This window comes from Eleginops maclovinus, chromosome 12, assembly GCF_036324505.1.
Source record: "Eleginops maclovinus isolate JMC-PN-2008 ecotype Puerto Natales chromosome 12, JC_Emac_rtc_rv5, whole genome shotgun sequence".
Taxonomy (NCBI): Eukaryota; Metazoa; Chordata; class Actinopteri; order Perciformes; family Eleginopidae; genus Eleginops; species Eleginops maclovinus.
The window spans coordinates 22896546-22909844 of NC_086360.1; the positions used below are offsets into that span (position 1 = coordinate 22896546).

The 13299-nt window shown below is 39.2% G+C and overlaps 2 protein-coding genes across 2 annotated transcripts; one reads left to right on the forward strand and one right to left on the reverse strand.

The window, feature by feature from the left end:
• Window positions 1–429: 429 nt before the first annotated feature.
• Window positions 430–8468, forward strand: svopa (SV2 related protein a). The gene is given in 17 exon segments (XM_063898273.1): window positions 430–626; window positions 1734–1891; window positions 2630–2715; window positions 2814–2912; window positions 3259–3330; window positions 3514–3638; window positions 3729–3792; window positions 4306–4431; window positions 4536–4664; window positions 4767–4840; window positions 4977–5053; window positions 5673–5777; window positions 6320–6431; window positions 6513–6553; window positions 6556–6593; window positions 6735–6824; window positions 6903–8468. Coding segments are annotated over 17 exon segments (1659 nt in total). The 5' UTR covers window positions 430–591; the 3' UTR covers window positions 7131–8468.
• Window positions 8469–8474: 6 nt separating this feature from the next.
• LOC134874220 (D-amino-acid oxidase-like) lies at window positions 8475–12639 on the reverse strand. The gene is made up of 11 exons (XM_063898274.1): window positions 12490–12639; window positions 11743–11938; window positions 11542–11656; window positions 11096–11172; window positions 10818–10883; window positions 10125–10179; window positions 9850–9954; window positions 9672–9754; window positions 9337–9454; window positions 9030–9128; window positions 8475–8928 (listed from the first exon to the last, which is right to left on the reverse strand). Exons 2-11 carry the CDS (start codon window positions 11934–11936, stop codon window positions 8803–8805), a joined length of 1038 nt encoding a protein of 345 aa, XP_063754344.1. The 5' UTR covers window positions 11937–11938; window positions 12490–12639; the 3' UTR covers window positions 8475–8802.
• Window positions 12640–13299: the final 660 nt, after the last annotated feature.

Consider the following 13299-nt stretch of genomic DNA (forward strand, 5'->3'; position numbering starts at 1 on the left):
TGCAGTTGCAAAACAAAAAGTTTAATTAAATACAACCATAATTCAAAGTGTTTTTTTTGTTTGTTTGTTTTGTTATTATCTTTCACTTAAGGAAGGTTTGGCAAGATATTTCTGGAGTTATTCTAATTATTTTTGTAGTGATTTCTCAATACTGTTTGTAGTGCTTAAACATAAACAAAAACAACATCCGGAGAATAAACTTTTTCCTTTAACGACAAAACTTGCCTTTTATAAAGAAGATATTACAACTTTTACATAACATTCGCAGTAAGAGGAGTTCATTTTATTATGGCTTTTTAATGTCATTTCTATTTTAATTATTTAAAAAAATATATGTGATGTTAACTTTCTTGTATAGAAAATATATGCTGTTCACATATTTTCTTGAATAAAGAACTGTCAGATCCTCTTGGGCTCATCATCCTATCCACTTCCCCCCCTTCCTGTGTGTCTCGCTGTGAGTCGCAAAGGGCGGACTCCCATTGGCTGCGGCGGACTCCCGGAGCAGGTAGCTCTCCTCGGTGCTGAAATCATCGCAGCTCGTCGTGATAATGTAAACGGCGATGAGCCTGTCAACCAGTAAACATCAAAATGGACGATGATCTGTTCCAACTGAGACAGCTACCGTGAGTAATACTTCAATCAGAAAAGCAGTGGTGCCTTTGTTTGCTTTTTATTCAGTCCATTTACCACCGTGACAGCATGTTTGGCGGACGAGTCGCCCTCTGACAGCCTCGCGACGTCTGTGTTGGATTTGATTAGCTTGCTGGACCACAAATAGCTTCACATTCCGTAAAAGCAGCAATCATTCATCACAAATATGTATGCAGTTATAATAGAAATGCTTTAAAAAAATTAATTAAAACAACTTAGCATGTTCACACGCAGCTGGCGGTGCAGTTTGTTTACAGCCGCATTTCCTTAAGAATACTATTTGTTTTTTTGTGTATTAATACTATGCTGATTCAGGTTTCGGTTTGAACTTAATTAATTTAGTAATTGTGTTTACTGTCATGACTCAGTACCTTACGTGATTTATTTCTCTGCTCGAGCCTTCATTTAGCCTAAGGCTGGCCGTCATGAGGCACATTTCAACGAGGTATAGTCTTCTCACAAAAACTAACATAAAATCATTGAAAAACAGATGTTTTAATGTAGTTGTTTGTTAAACAAACCATTACAATTATGGATTTGGTAGAAGCACAACAAAAGAAAGACAATACATATTTTCAAGGAGTTAAATATCACTTGTATTTCATTGTAAATAACTTAACAATACAAATTACAGTGGTTTACAGTACAAGACAGACATTTCTGGACATTTCACGAACTCCTCTGCATCAGTCACTCCCCATTTTCAGTAGTCTATGTCATGCAATTACAGTGATTAAGACCTCACTGCCACTACCACAGTTCTTGTATAGTGTTTCATCCTTAATGAACCATCAATTATCTGCATACGGAAGAAGATTATACGCTATAAACAACATGCATATCTGAGTGCTGAGCAGTAAAGTGCACAGAGCTCTCAGTTGGCCTGACACGGTTCCCCAATAGGATGATGTTACCACCCATTCACAAAATCACAGCCAGAAAACCGCATATCACCTAGGCAACAGCCTCCAACTCACATCTGCACTCAGCTTTGCCCTGGCGCTCAACTTCTTAAACTCCCCCGATCAGGCATATTGAAGAGATGTTAAATATCCTATGCGTTTACTTTCTTTTTGTAGTGTTGTCCGCTTCCGTCGCACAGGTGAGAGCACACGCTCCGAGGACGATGGGGAGAACAGAGAACAGATTGTCAGGATTGCAGAGCAGACTGATCTGGAGTCTGTGGCTCTTACAGACGGAGCTCCGGTTCCTCGGGAGTTTGCCAATCCAACTGATGGTACAGTCTGACTTCAAGATACGATACCGTACCGTGGCGTACCATACCGTACCATTCAGTGTAATATCATATACGATACCATACTAACAATAGGATACCATATGATAGGGTACCATACCATACACTTCATTGTCCTCGTAAAGGAAATGTGTTTTCGACTCCGTCCTGCAGTTCCACAAAAGATAAAATCATAAATAATAAATAAACATATAACATGATAAAAGAAAATAGGATATTCACACATGACTTTGAGTTTGCACTATACGTATGCACATACAACATACTGACACTGATGCCCTATTGCACAAGCCCAATTGCTGACATTTCAAGTTTTACATTACGATTGTTTGTTGAAAAGCTCAATGGACATTGGTAGGAATGACTGTTTGTACAGGTGAAGCCTGCTTTTAGGAACCCTGAATCTCCTACCAGAAGTTAAGAGCTGGAAATCTGGGGGGATGATGTGAGTGGGATCAGATGTTATTTTTTTGCCAAAAAATCCCAGCATGATTTAAGACAATAAATTGCTTTTTAGATCTGTTTCCAAAGTGACATCAGAAGCAACAAATTGTTTGATCATTCAGACGTATGATGTCACAGACCTTACTATGTTTCCAAGAAACCACATTATTACATTTCATCATCCAATTTACTCAAACTCAGGTTCAGTCTCTTACAGAGGAGATCATTTATGCTGATTTCTGGAATACTGCTTTAAATACGTCTTCATTCCCCCAGACACATTCATGGTGGAAGATGCCGTAGAGGCCATCGGCTTTGGGACATTTCAATGGAAGCTCTCCATCCTCACTGGTCTGGCCTGGGTGAGACCTGCTCTTTGCAAATACACGATCACTTGCTGTTTATGTTTTTGTATGTTATTAGATATCATGTGTCTCTGGGTTGTTTGGTGTTCACTCAGATGGCCGATGCTATGGAGATGATGATCCTCAGCATCTTAGCCCCTCAGCTGCACTGTGAATGGAGGCTGCCCAGCCTCGAGGTGGCACTTCTTACATCGGTAATGGCTCTAATGTTTGTAAAGTGCTTTTGCCTGCAGTGCTATGACTGTCCTGATAGTTATTGGCTAAGTGCTTAGGGATGTTTCAAGAGCTTGTATTGAACAGTGACAACCTTGTGAAAAAGTAGAAGGTCTGATGTCATAAGATCTTATGACATCTAATATTTGGATTTTAATGACCATCAAAAGCATATTTACTTTTCTAAGTATTACATTAAGCAAACAGGGGAGGTTTGAAAATGTGCATGCCAGGATGTGCATTATATCAGCTATGTGTAGTGACATTATAGTTAATGCTCGTTTAAGATACTGCAGTCCCATTGACATTACTCTTTTCTTGATGCAGGCAGTGTTCATTGGGATGATGCTCAGTTCCTCTCTTTGGGGAAACATATCTGACAAATACGGCAGAAAAACAGTAAGTTCTCATTAAATCTTTGACAGAGAAGATTTCAAATTCTGTTTCCTGTGAGACAAACTTTATTTAGTTCATAATAAGATTAGCATTTGGGTTTTCTAAATAAAAAAAAGTGATCATATCAGACACTGACACCCTAATTTATTCAGCAGCTTGTTATCTTTTGATTGTATGAACACACAGGGTCTGACGCTGAGTGTGCTGTGGACCATGTTCTATGGCGTACTGAGTGCATTTGCACCAGTTTATGGCTGGATCCTCGTCCTCCGTGCACTGGTGGGCTTTGGCATCGGAGGAGCCCCACAGTCGTTAGTAACCCTCATTCATCTCCCTAAAAATGTCACTGAATTATAAATGATGTGTGTTTAAGTTGACTGTGAAATTTCCCTCCTTATAAGGGTGACACTGTATTCTGAGTTTCTGCCTATGAGGTCCAGAGCCACATGCATCTTGCTGATTGAGGTATGAGGACTAAACTTAGCATTATCTGTCTGTCTGTCTGTCTGTCTGTCTGTCTGTCTGTCTGTCTGTCTGTCTGTCTGTCTGTCTGTCTGTCTGTCTGTCTGTCTGTCTGTCTGTCTGTCTGTCTGTCTGTGTCTGTCTGTCTGTCTGTCTGTCTGTCTGTCTGTCTGTCTGTCTGTCTGTCTGTCTGTCTGTCTGTCTGTCTGTCTGTCTGTAAATCTACCTCTGGGTATAAATAAAGTAACTTGAACTTGAACTTGAACTTGTCTGTCTGTCTGTCTGTCTGTCTGTCTGTCTGTCTGTCTGTCTGTCTGTCTGTCCGTCTGTCTGTCTGTCTGTCTGTCTGTCTGTCTGTCTGTCTGTCTGTCTATCTGTCTGTCTGTCTGTCTGTCTGTCATCTTTCATCTGCCTAGCCATATGTTAATGGTACATACACACAGAAATACCATACATAGCACTGAAGTAAGTTGTGTTTCGAGAGGGATTTGATATAATTCTGCCTTTGCCTTGCAGATCTTTTGGGCCCTGGGCACTGTGTTTGAGGTCCTCCTAGCCATCCTGGTGATGCCCACTCTGGGCTGGCGTTGGCTACTCGGACTTTCAACCATTCCTCTCTTCATCTTTTCCATGTTGTGTTGTGTGAGTATGCTGTTATCTTGTCTCCAGACATTCTGCAATATGTAAGGTGAACAAGTTAAAGCCCTATCAACTGACACTTCTGCTTATCGGTGTTGTGTGATCAGTGGCTACCTGAGAGTGCTCGGTACGACATGCTGACAGGGAATCATGAAAAAGCTCTGTCCACGTTGAAGCGCATCGCTGCAGAGAACGGAGTACCGATGCCCTTGGGGAAACTTGTCGCTGCCAGACAGGTGAAAGTCAGTTCCTGCAGAACAAATTACAAAAAAAAACAATTATCTGGATAATATTCATGTATACCTACTAATGTTTGTTTGGTCTCCTCTATTCACTAGGAGGAACGTGGAAAGATTCAAGACTTATTTTCACCGCACTTTCGCTGGACCACAATTCTGCTGTGGTTTATTTGGTAAATAGAGTGAATGAGTCATTACTCAATGATTTTCTTTCCTTTCATCCTCGCCAAAATGTTAATGTTCTCCAAGTGCCAAGATGTATTAGTGTGACATATAAACCACCTTCACCCTGCGTCTCTGTCTTCTTAGGTTTGCAAATGCCTTTTCTTACTACGGGCTGGTGCTGCTCACTACAGAGCTTTTTCAGGAGGGAGGTGCATGTGGAAGTGAGTCATTGCTTCAACACCCACACTTTCACACTCTCACATACACACACACACACACACACACACACACACACACACACACACACACACACACACACACACACACACACTCAAGAGCGCATACACATACTGTATGTGAATTTTCTTCCTTGATAATAGAGCTTTGGCAATTCAGTGACTTGTGTTGAACATCTTCCCTCAGGAGATAAATGTATAGCTTTTTATTCAACATTAAGAAAATAAATAGTGCCTTGTGTCAGGCATAAACAAGTAACACATTATATAAATGTTTGAGGTAATGAGGAATAAGTTAATATTTACAACTACATACATTGTAAATGATTACTATTATGAATTACTTCTTTATTTTAATATGATCTATGTTTTTGTAATATTCTGAGTCTGTGTTTTATTCTTGGCTCTGGTGTAACGGATCAAACTAAAGACGGCTGACACACAGTGAAACAGATCCATTGTTAATGATATTAGATACAAGGATGCTAATCTACCAAAATGTCTGCCATGGTGAAAGTCTACATATTCTTTTTGCAAAGTCACACATTGATACAGAGCTGGGTGTGTACCATACTGTATTCTGCTGTTTTATACCTCCATCTAGTGACCAAAGGTAACAGGAGGGAGCTTGGATGCAACTTGGAGTGTAAATATCTGAACTCTGACGACTACAAAGACCTGTTGTGGACAACCTTATCTGAATTCCCAGGTAAACATCAGTTTATCCTTGTGTCTTCACAAATTCAGTTTATTATAAAAAAAAGAAAAGAGATTCAAATGTATAAGTTAAGCATACACATCAACCACACGAAATATGTTTTGTATGATCATTTTGAAACGTAATAATTATTGTATATTGTTGTTTTGTTTTGTTTGTGTGTTGTATACTGGATGTATCTATGGCTACATCATTTCTTGCTATTATAAAGATCGTCATAATAATGCTAGTTTTATTACACCTGTAACTAAATTACTCCAGGGGATTTCAGGGCACTGAGTAAATCATCATAAATATAATGTTAATAGAGCTTATTCTATAGAGGACACTTTTGCAAAGCGTTAATAATTCAGGTTTGCCAGGGGCCCTGGCATGCCATTAGCATTAACATCTGAAGTTTCTCTGCTACTCCTGCAAAGACATTTCAAAATGTCATAGTAACAGGTAGCATAATCTGTATAATTACTGCACTGTAAAATGTGCAAGCCAGCATATTATATTTTACACACCTGATGTTTTGCATTGTCCCAAAGGACTTCTGGTGACATTATGGGCCATCGATCGATTGGGAAGGAGGAAGACCATGGCGTTGTGTTTCTTCGTCTTCTCTATGTGCATCATTCCGCTCTACGGCTGTGTTGGGAGGTAAGCGGGATACTGAGGAGAATGTTAAACAAAATATGTGGATACACCTCTTATTCAGCATTATTGGTTCCTGTGTTGCAGAACATCCATGACAGTGTTGATATTCATCGCCAGAGCTTTCATCGCGGAGGATTTCAAGCTGCATATGTGTACACTCCAGAGGTAAGCTATCTCACCAGAGTGCAGTTTCTTTAGATTGCATTGTGCAGAATGCAAACATTTTTAGTGGAGCTCAGAGCAAATCAATAACGGGGTGAATGGAGCATCAGCGCAGCCTAATTATTCTTTTCTGAAACCCTGCAGGTGTATCCAACAGCGAGCAGGGCTTTAGGTCTGGGAACGAGCAGTGGAATGGCCAGAGTCGGTGCCCTCATTACACCTTTTGTTGCACAGGTATCACCATTTTTCAACATCATTTAAACACATCACAACACAGGAAAGGTGCTTATGTCCCTGGCATTTCTCCCCCAGGTAATGCTGGAGTCTTCCGTGTACCTGGCTCTGTCCGTGTACTGCTGCTGCTGCCTCCTAGCTGCCATCGCCTCCTGTGCACTGCCAATTGAGACAACAGGCCGGGGCTTACAAGAGTCCGTACACCGCGAGTGGGGACAGGAGATGGTGGGCCAGGAGATGGTGGGCCGAGCCCCCTCCCAAAGCTCAGGGGAACACCCTCCCTCAAGCTCAGGCTCCCAGGGCTGAGGACTTGTTGGCGGGAGCACAACAGGGAGAGGCAAGCACAGTGAGGGAAAAGAGGCGAGGAGAGGCCAAAGAAAGCTCAACCAGCTTTCGCTGTCCATCTCCAGTCCCAAGTTATGTCTCTTCAGTTTAGGCACTACAGTGGCTTCAAAGGGCCAGGCAGCAACATGAAACATGTTTTATTATATAGTGTTCAACTACCATTGCTGTCACAATTTTTGCCACTGAATACCTGCACAAGGGGCTACTGGATGGACCAAATGACCTACACCAGGGCAAGGTTGAGAAAATATGTGAATAAATTCAAGGGAAGCTAAGGTGAATAAAGGACAAAAAAGTCACACCTTCCGATAACGATTTCTTTTGAAAGAGCCTTAAAAATGATCTATTTGCGTTTGAGAGACGTTCTCTAAACCTTCTTTTAGCATACCAGGCACAGGTGCATAGATAAAAGAGACCAGCATATTGTGAACAAAAATTGTCTGTTAAATTACACAAGCTTTATAAAATGTACATTGCTGAAGTGAGGTACACGTCCACATCATTAAAGCAACAGACAATTAGATAAAACAAAGGTTAGGGGAAACTACATGTGTGAAGGCAGTGAAAGGGCACACACTGTGTTAGACCTTGTGCTAAATATGTTCTTTATCTTTTGTTAGTATCATTTCACATTTTGACATGGATGATGTTCGTTCTCTGCTAAAGAAACAAGAATCATTATGATGCCATATTAGTATCAATAACCCAATACATCTGCCAAAGCCTTCGCCATAGCATAATAACATCAGTGACATCATACAGTCGACGATATTCCCTAAATATAACACAACTGGAACAAGTCCACAGTCCTGGGCTGCATTTGAAGATAATTGTAAGTTAATGTTGAAGTAAATCTAAAGAGTTTTTACATCATTCAAAGTAACACAATTTTAAAAAATGACATTAACCTGAGTATATGGTCTCCTGATCTATAAATGCTGCGTCTCTTGCTCTACTTGACTCTGAGGCTGTGCACACATAGACCTACACAGGTATGTCAACATCCATGATCAGGATGTCACATTCTGTCTTTCTGTAAATAATGTATATGTATCAATACCTGTTTTAGTTGTCGTCTTTGCATTTGTTTGTAACAAAGGTGATGTGGAGACAGACTTGTAAGAATGACACTGTGCAACGATTTGTTTAAACAAAAAGGTTACAGGAACTAGTACAAGCTCACTCTTTACCTGACAGTGTTTGAGATATAGTGCTGCATTAATTGTCTGTGTGCACAGATTCTTGTCAATGCACTGGATGTAAATGTGTATGATATTAAAGTAAATAATCTTTCAAAAAGAGCAGTGTATTCATGTTGTTATTTATTAATAAAAGTGATTTAATCAGTTAGACGTTTTTTTACGTTACATTTTAAGAGAACATTTACCAATAAAAAGAAGAACACCTGACATACTTCTTCAAATCAACATATCCTTCTATGGATTTAAGTGTGAATCTGTTAATCTGCTCTTCAGAGTCACATACAATTTACAATTATTACTTGTTTTTAAGTCAGGAACCCCAAAGGTATAGGATATACAAAATCTGTTTGCTTAATGTTAGTTATAGAGAAGAACAGTTTATGGATTACGAGGCACTGACATTCAAATTGGAAGTGAACCTGGACCTAAATTTACAAGCGAGCTTTTGGACCTTTTCCTTTTTGTTCCACAATCTGACCGAAGAGCCTCGCTGCCTCTTGGGCGCAGCCCCGGTGAATGGTGAGTCCAAACCCTCCATGTCCATAGTTGTGTATCACCTGAAAGAGAGGCACGACATTTGAGAAGTTGAATGAACCAAAAATTCATATTGAAAGTATTGTAGAACTTCCTTTTAAAAAAATACAACTGAGCTGTTAACCTCTATTGCAGCTGCTCCAGACTGTATGGTCTCCCTCTCCAATCGGACTTTGCTGCGAACAGGCCTGAGGCCAGCCCAGTCCTCGACTATCCTGGCATGCTGAGGTAAGAAACAACAACACATAATCTTTCTTAAATGAAAGGCTATCAAAAAAGTGTATTGTTCATTGTCAGTAACAAATGTTCTAAATATATCAAATGTTAAATACTTTATCACTAGTGAAGTCTTACTGTTACTCATTTATTAAAGTTGACACGGAAATTATTTTTATGAGCTCTAGACAAACAACTTTTTGATGTCACCCTACCTTGAGACTTGGCTCGACCTGGCAAGCGTTTTCCCAGATGTTCTTATGGTCCGTGGAGTTGTTCTTTTCACTCCAGTTCCCTAACTGGAGAATCCCACCGACTGTTACAAGACGACTCCTGCAGACACAGACATGCAACTTTGTCTTTTGTCTACAAAAACACTGTAATCTCAAATAATCTGATTAAAACAGCAAGTACACAACAGAGTATAACCCCTGCAAACGTTTGCCTGCTACATGCATCCTCTGTATGATACTGTGGTTCCACATTACTATTATACAAACACTAACGGAAAGGCTTGCTAAGTTCTGTGCTAATGAGTGTTTTGTGTCACCCTGGAATGATGTATGGTGAATTGTAGACTCCTTCTTTGAAATTGTGGGTGAGAATCCAATGCTTCAGCCACGGCGCATCCACCTGAAAAACAAAGAAATAACAAGGTTCAACCACAACTTCAATGTTGCTTTTATAGCTGGTTATACAAACAGACATTTAAACCCGTCAGCCCTCACCTTCACTATCTGCCCCCGCCCAGGTTTGAGCTCAGGGTCCGGCTGGAGCTCTCCTGATCTCATCCCAGTGCAGTTTATTACCACGTCTGCCCCAGACTCTGCCAGCTAAATAAAAAAAACACAGCATGCAGCATGAAAGAGAGAAGTGTTGAGACTATTCAATATTTGGACTGTTACAATATTACAGACTCAGTATAAAAAAAATACTATAAATGAAACATACTAATATCAAACAGAAAATATATGTATCATTAATATTGAAAGCTTTCACTAACCTCCTTAAAAGACTGTATTTTCCTCTGATAAAATTTCACTCCCCTTTTTTGCAACCTAAGAATAAGAAACTAGATGTAAATTAAGAGCAGCTGAAAAAAGATACTCTTTGACTTCTGTTTAACTGAAAATGCTCATGATTAAGAACCAGGTATGGCAACATCAGTCATTTACGATTCACTACACAGTGTAAAAGGGAATTTATGTTGAGCACAATGCAGTGCCATGTCTAACATTTAAAAACATTTCAGGACACTAATCACATCATTGCTATTCAGCAGCTGTCCAAACTTTCCTTTTTCCCAGCCAGCACACTGCATAGTAAAATCAGTTTTTAGTTATTAACCACTGACAGATCTGTGCTTTTTACTTTGCATTGTGGAATAATGTTTTCTTACTATATATATGAACCACTACAAAAGATTATCACAGAATTTAGAAAAAAATAAACCCAAAAAAGGACAGAAGAGCTAAACTGAGACCATGTAAGATAAGAATTGATTCAGCCATAGGGGGGAGGTTACAAACGAAATGTAATATAATATTTATGATATAAGACACTTCCCTTCATCTTTTTTATCGTGTAAGAAATGTAGTTGCTAACAGTTGTTATTAACTAAGTAAACTTCTGGTATAATTCGCCTGATACAACATGGAACATCACTTATTTCACGAGACAAAAAAAAGTCACTCACCAATCCATCAGCCAAGGTAAGTATGTTTTACCTTCCAGCATGAGAGCAGTGTTGAACCACCCATGACTGCACATGTTAGAAGAGACATAGTCAAACATATGTCTTTCTTTTATTGGGAACCATGCAATATATTGTTAGATGAGATCAAAATGTTGTAAACATCAATGATGTGCTTAGAAATATCAACCATTTAAGTTGCATGTAGAAGCATGAAAGAAACTAACTAACTAAATATTATGTTTGTGTCTTGCCGTGGCTGTTTCAGCAACAAAACCTACCTGTATCCGGGGAACATCTGCAGTTCTCGCTCTGTGAGCTGTCTGAAGCCCAGGACGATATCTTTAAATGAGGGATCCTGCCATCGGAAAGAACCAAAGATCACATTGCTTATGTTCTGGCTGTGTTTGGTCTCAATGCACATTCCCAATTAAGGACTGAGTATGAGCTTAAGTCAGACCCATGGTGAGGCCTCTCTGTTATTTTTGGAAAACAATAGCAGAGAAGCTGAACAAAGCTCTTCTGTGAGTGAGGCTGAATACCAATTACAGTGTTTATGGTAGATTGGTACTGGTATGTGATACATTGATGAACAAATTATATGAGGTTACATTTTAACTATATTTACAACTGCCTTTGCTCTTGGTTATAAAATCCATAACAAGGTCAAATCTTATCTTTGAGGACAGACTGACAGCGCTTTTTAAAAGAACAAAGCTCTACTCACCGGGGCTGGTTCGGTGCAGAGGTTGTAGCCAGATTGAAGGAATACACCCATTTCAATGGAGTCCGGTGATCTGAGGCAGCTCAGCAAGTAGTCAAATGTTTCCTTATTCCATTTCCTAAATATGAGGAAAAATGCATAAATGAAACATCGGCCATTTTCTGCAGATACAATGGAAAATCAAACAAGAGTTAATACACCTACGTCTCCTGGACATTGCCCTTATCGTAGAGATAGGGCTGCCACAAGCCAGCAGCTCCATCGCTGGTGGTCAGTGGAGTGAAACAGTCGGCATACACCTCGATGGTCAATGGACTGACGATGGAGTGAAACTGCTCGTAGATGCTCTGAGCCGTTGACAGGCCGATGACTCCAGCTCCAATCACTGCCACCCGCATGTCTGGATTAAAATGAGACACAGCCATTTGAATTTTTAATCTTTCTCACCCACAAAGGCCTCCTTATGTGAACAGGACAACTTCTTTGAAGAAAATCTATTTTTGTAATACACTAGATTTGTTTTCATTGGATACAATATTAGAAAGAAATTCTGTTATCATTTCTACACAATGCATTATTTAAATAAATGTAAAGTAATTATAAATAATAGGCTAGTGGGATTATACATCTACTGAATGTACCAAGTTACGAATTAGTCTTGATAAAATCTACATAATAAACATTACCCACTTTGCAAATCCGTTAGACAACTATCAGAATACAACAGGGTTGGCTGAATCCTGCACAACATCTGGGCTAAACTTTTACAGCTAATAATAGGAGACTAGTATATTATGTAACAACATAACAGGCAGCATGTCCAATAAATACATGTTACTTTAGCGAAGCAGCACCGCTGAGGTGGAAGACGGAAGACTTGCTGCATAACAGAACAGACATTGTACACGATTCACCAACAGTTGCATTTATATGATTTCCAAAAAGTTTTACCTTCAGATTTGTATTCTCACTGCAGGAGTTCTTGAAGAAGTCTTTCCCAACTCACACAACCTCAGGTCACTTTCTGGTCCAGCCTGCAGCTGTCACATGGGAGAGGGGCGGAGACAGCACTATCTGTGTTTCGAAGTTAAACTACCAAGCCACTCCGTTTAAGTGCCTCCTTTCATTATCCTTGGATATGCACATATTATACATACATACATACATACATACATACATACATACATACATACATACATACATACATACATACATACTACATACATACATACATACATACATACATACATACATACATACATACATACATACATACACGTTGTTTTCTGCGCGTTCTTATGTGAATATAAATAGGCGCCCTTTTTATATAAGGAAGGAATTTTATGAGTAAGGGTTATTATAATAGTTATTATATGTTTAAAACTATTTGAATTGCATGCTTAGTTGTAACTATTGAGCACACATTGAGGGCATGCATTCCCATATTGGTCAGAAAAGTAAAAACTAGGTTCTTATTATGTAAGAAATGATCAATATGATTGCATTGAAAAACAGTACTCATCGTAGTCCTACTAATATCCTCCTGTTAATACATGGTAGCATACCTCTGTATTCTTTTAAATGCAGGTGTTTACAAGCTTCGAGTCAAACACGTTGTTTAATCTGCATCTTATTTTCCATTTATTTTGTATTAAATTATTTTTAAAAATGTTATAAAGCTTGTGCTGCATTTCTTGTATGGGTGGGATACAAATAAAGTATATAATAACATAATAATAATAATAATAATAATAATAATAA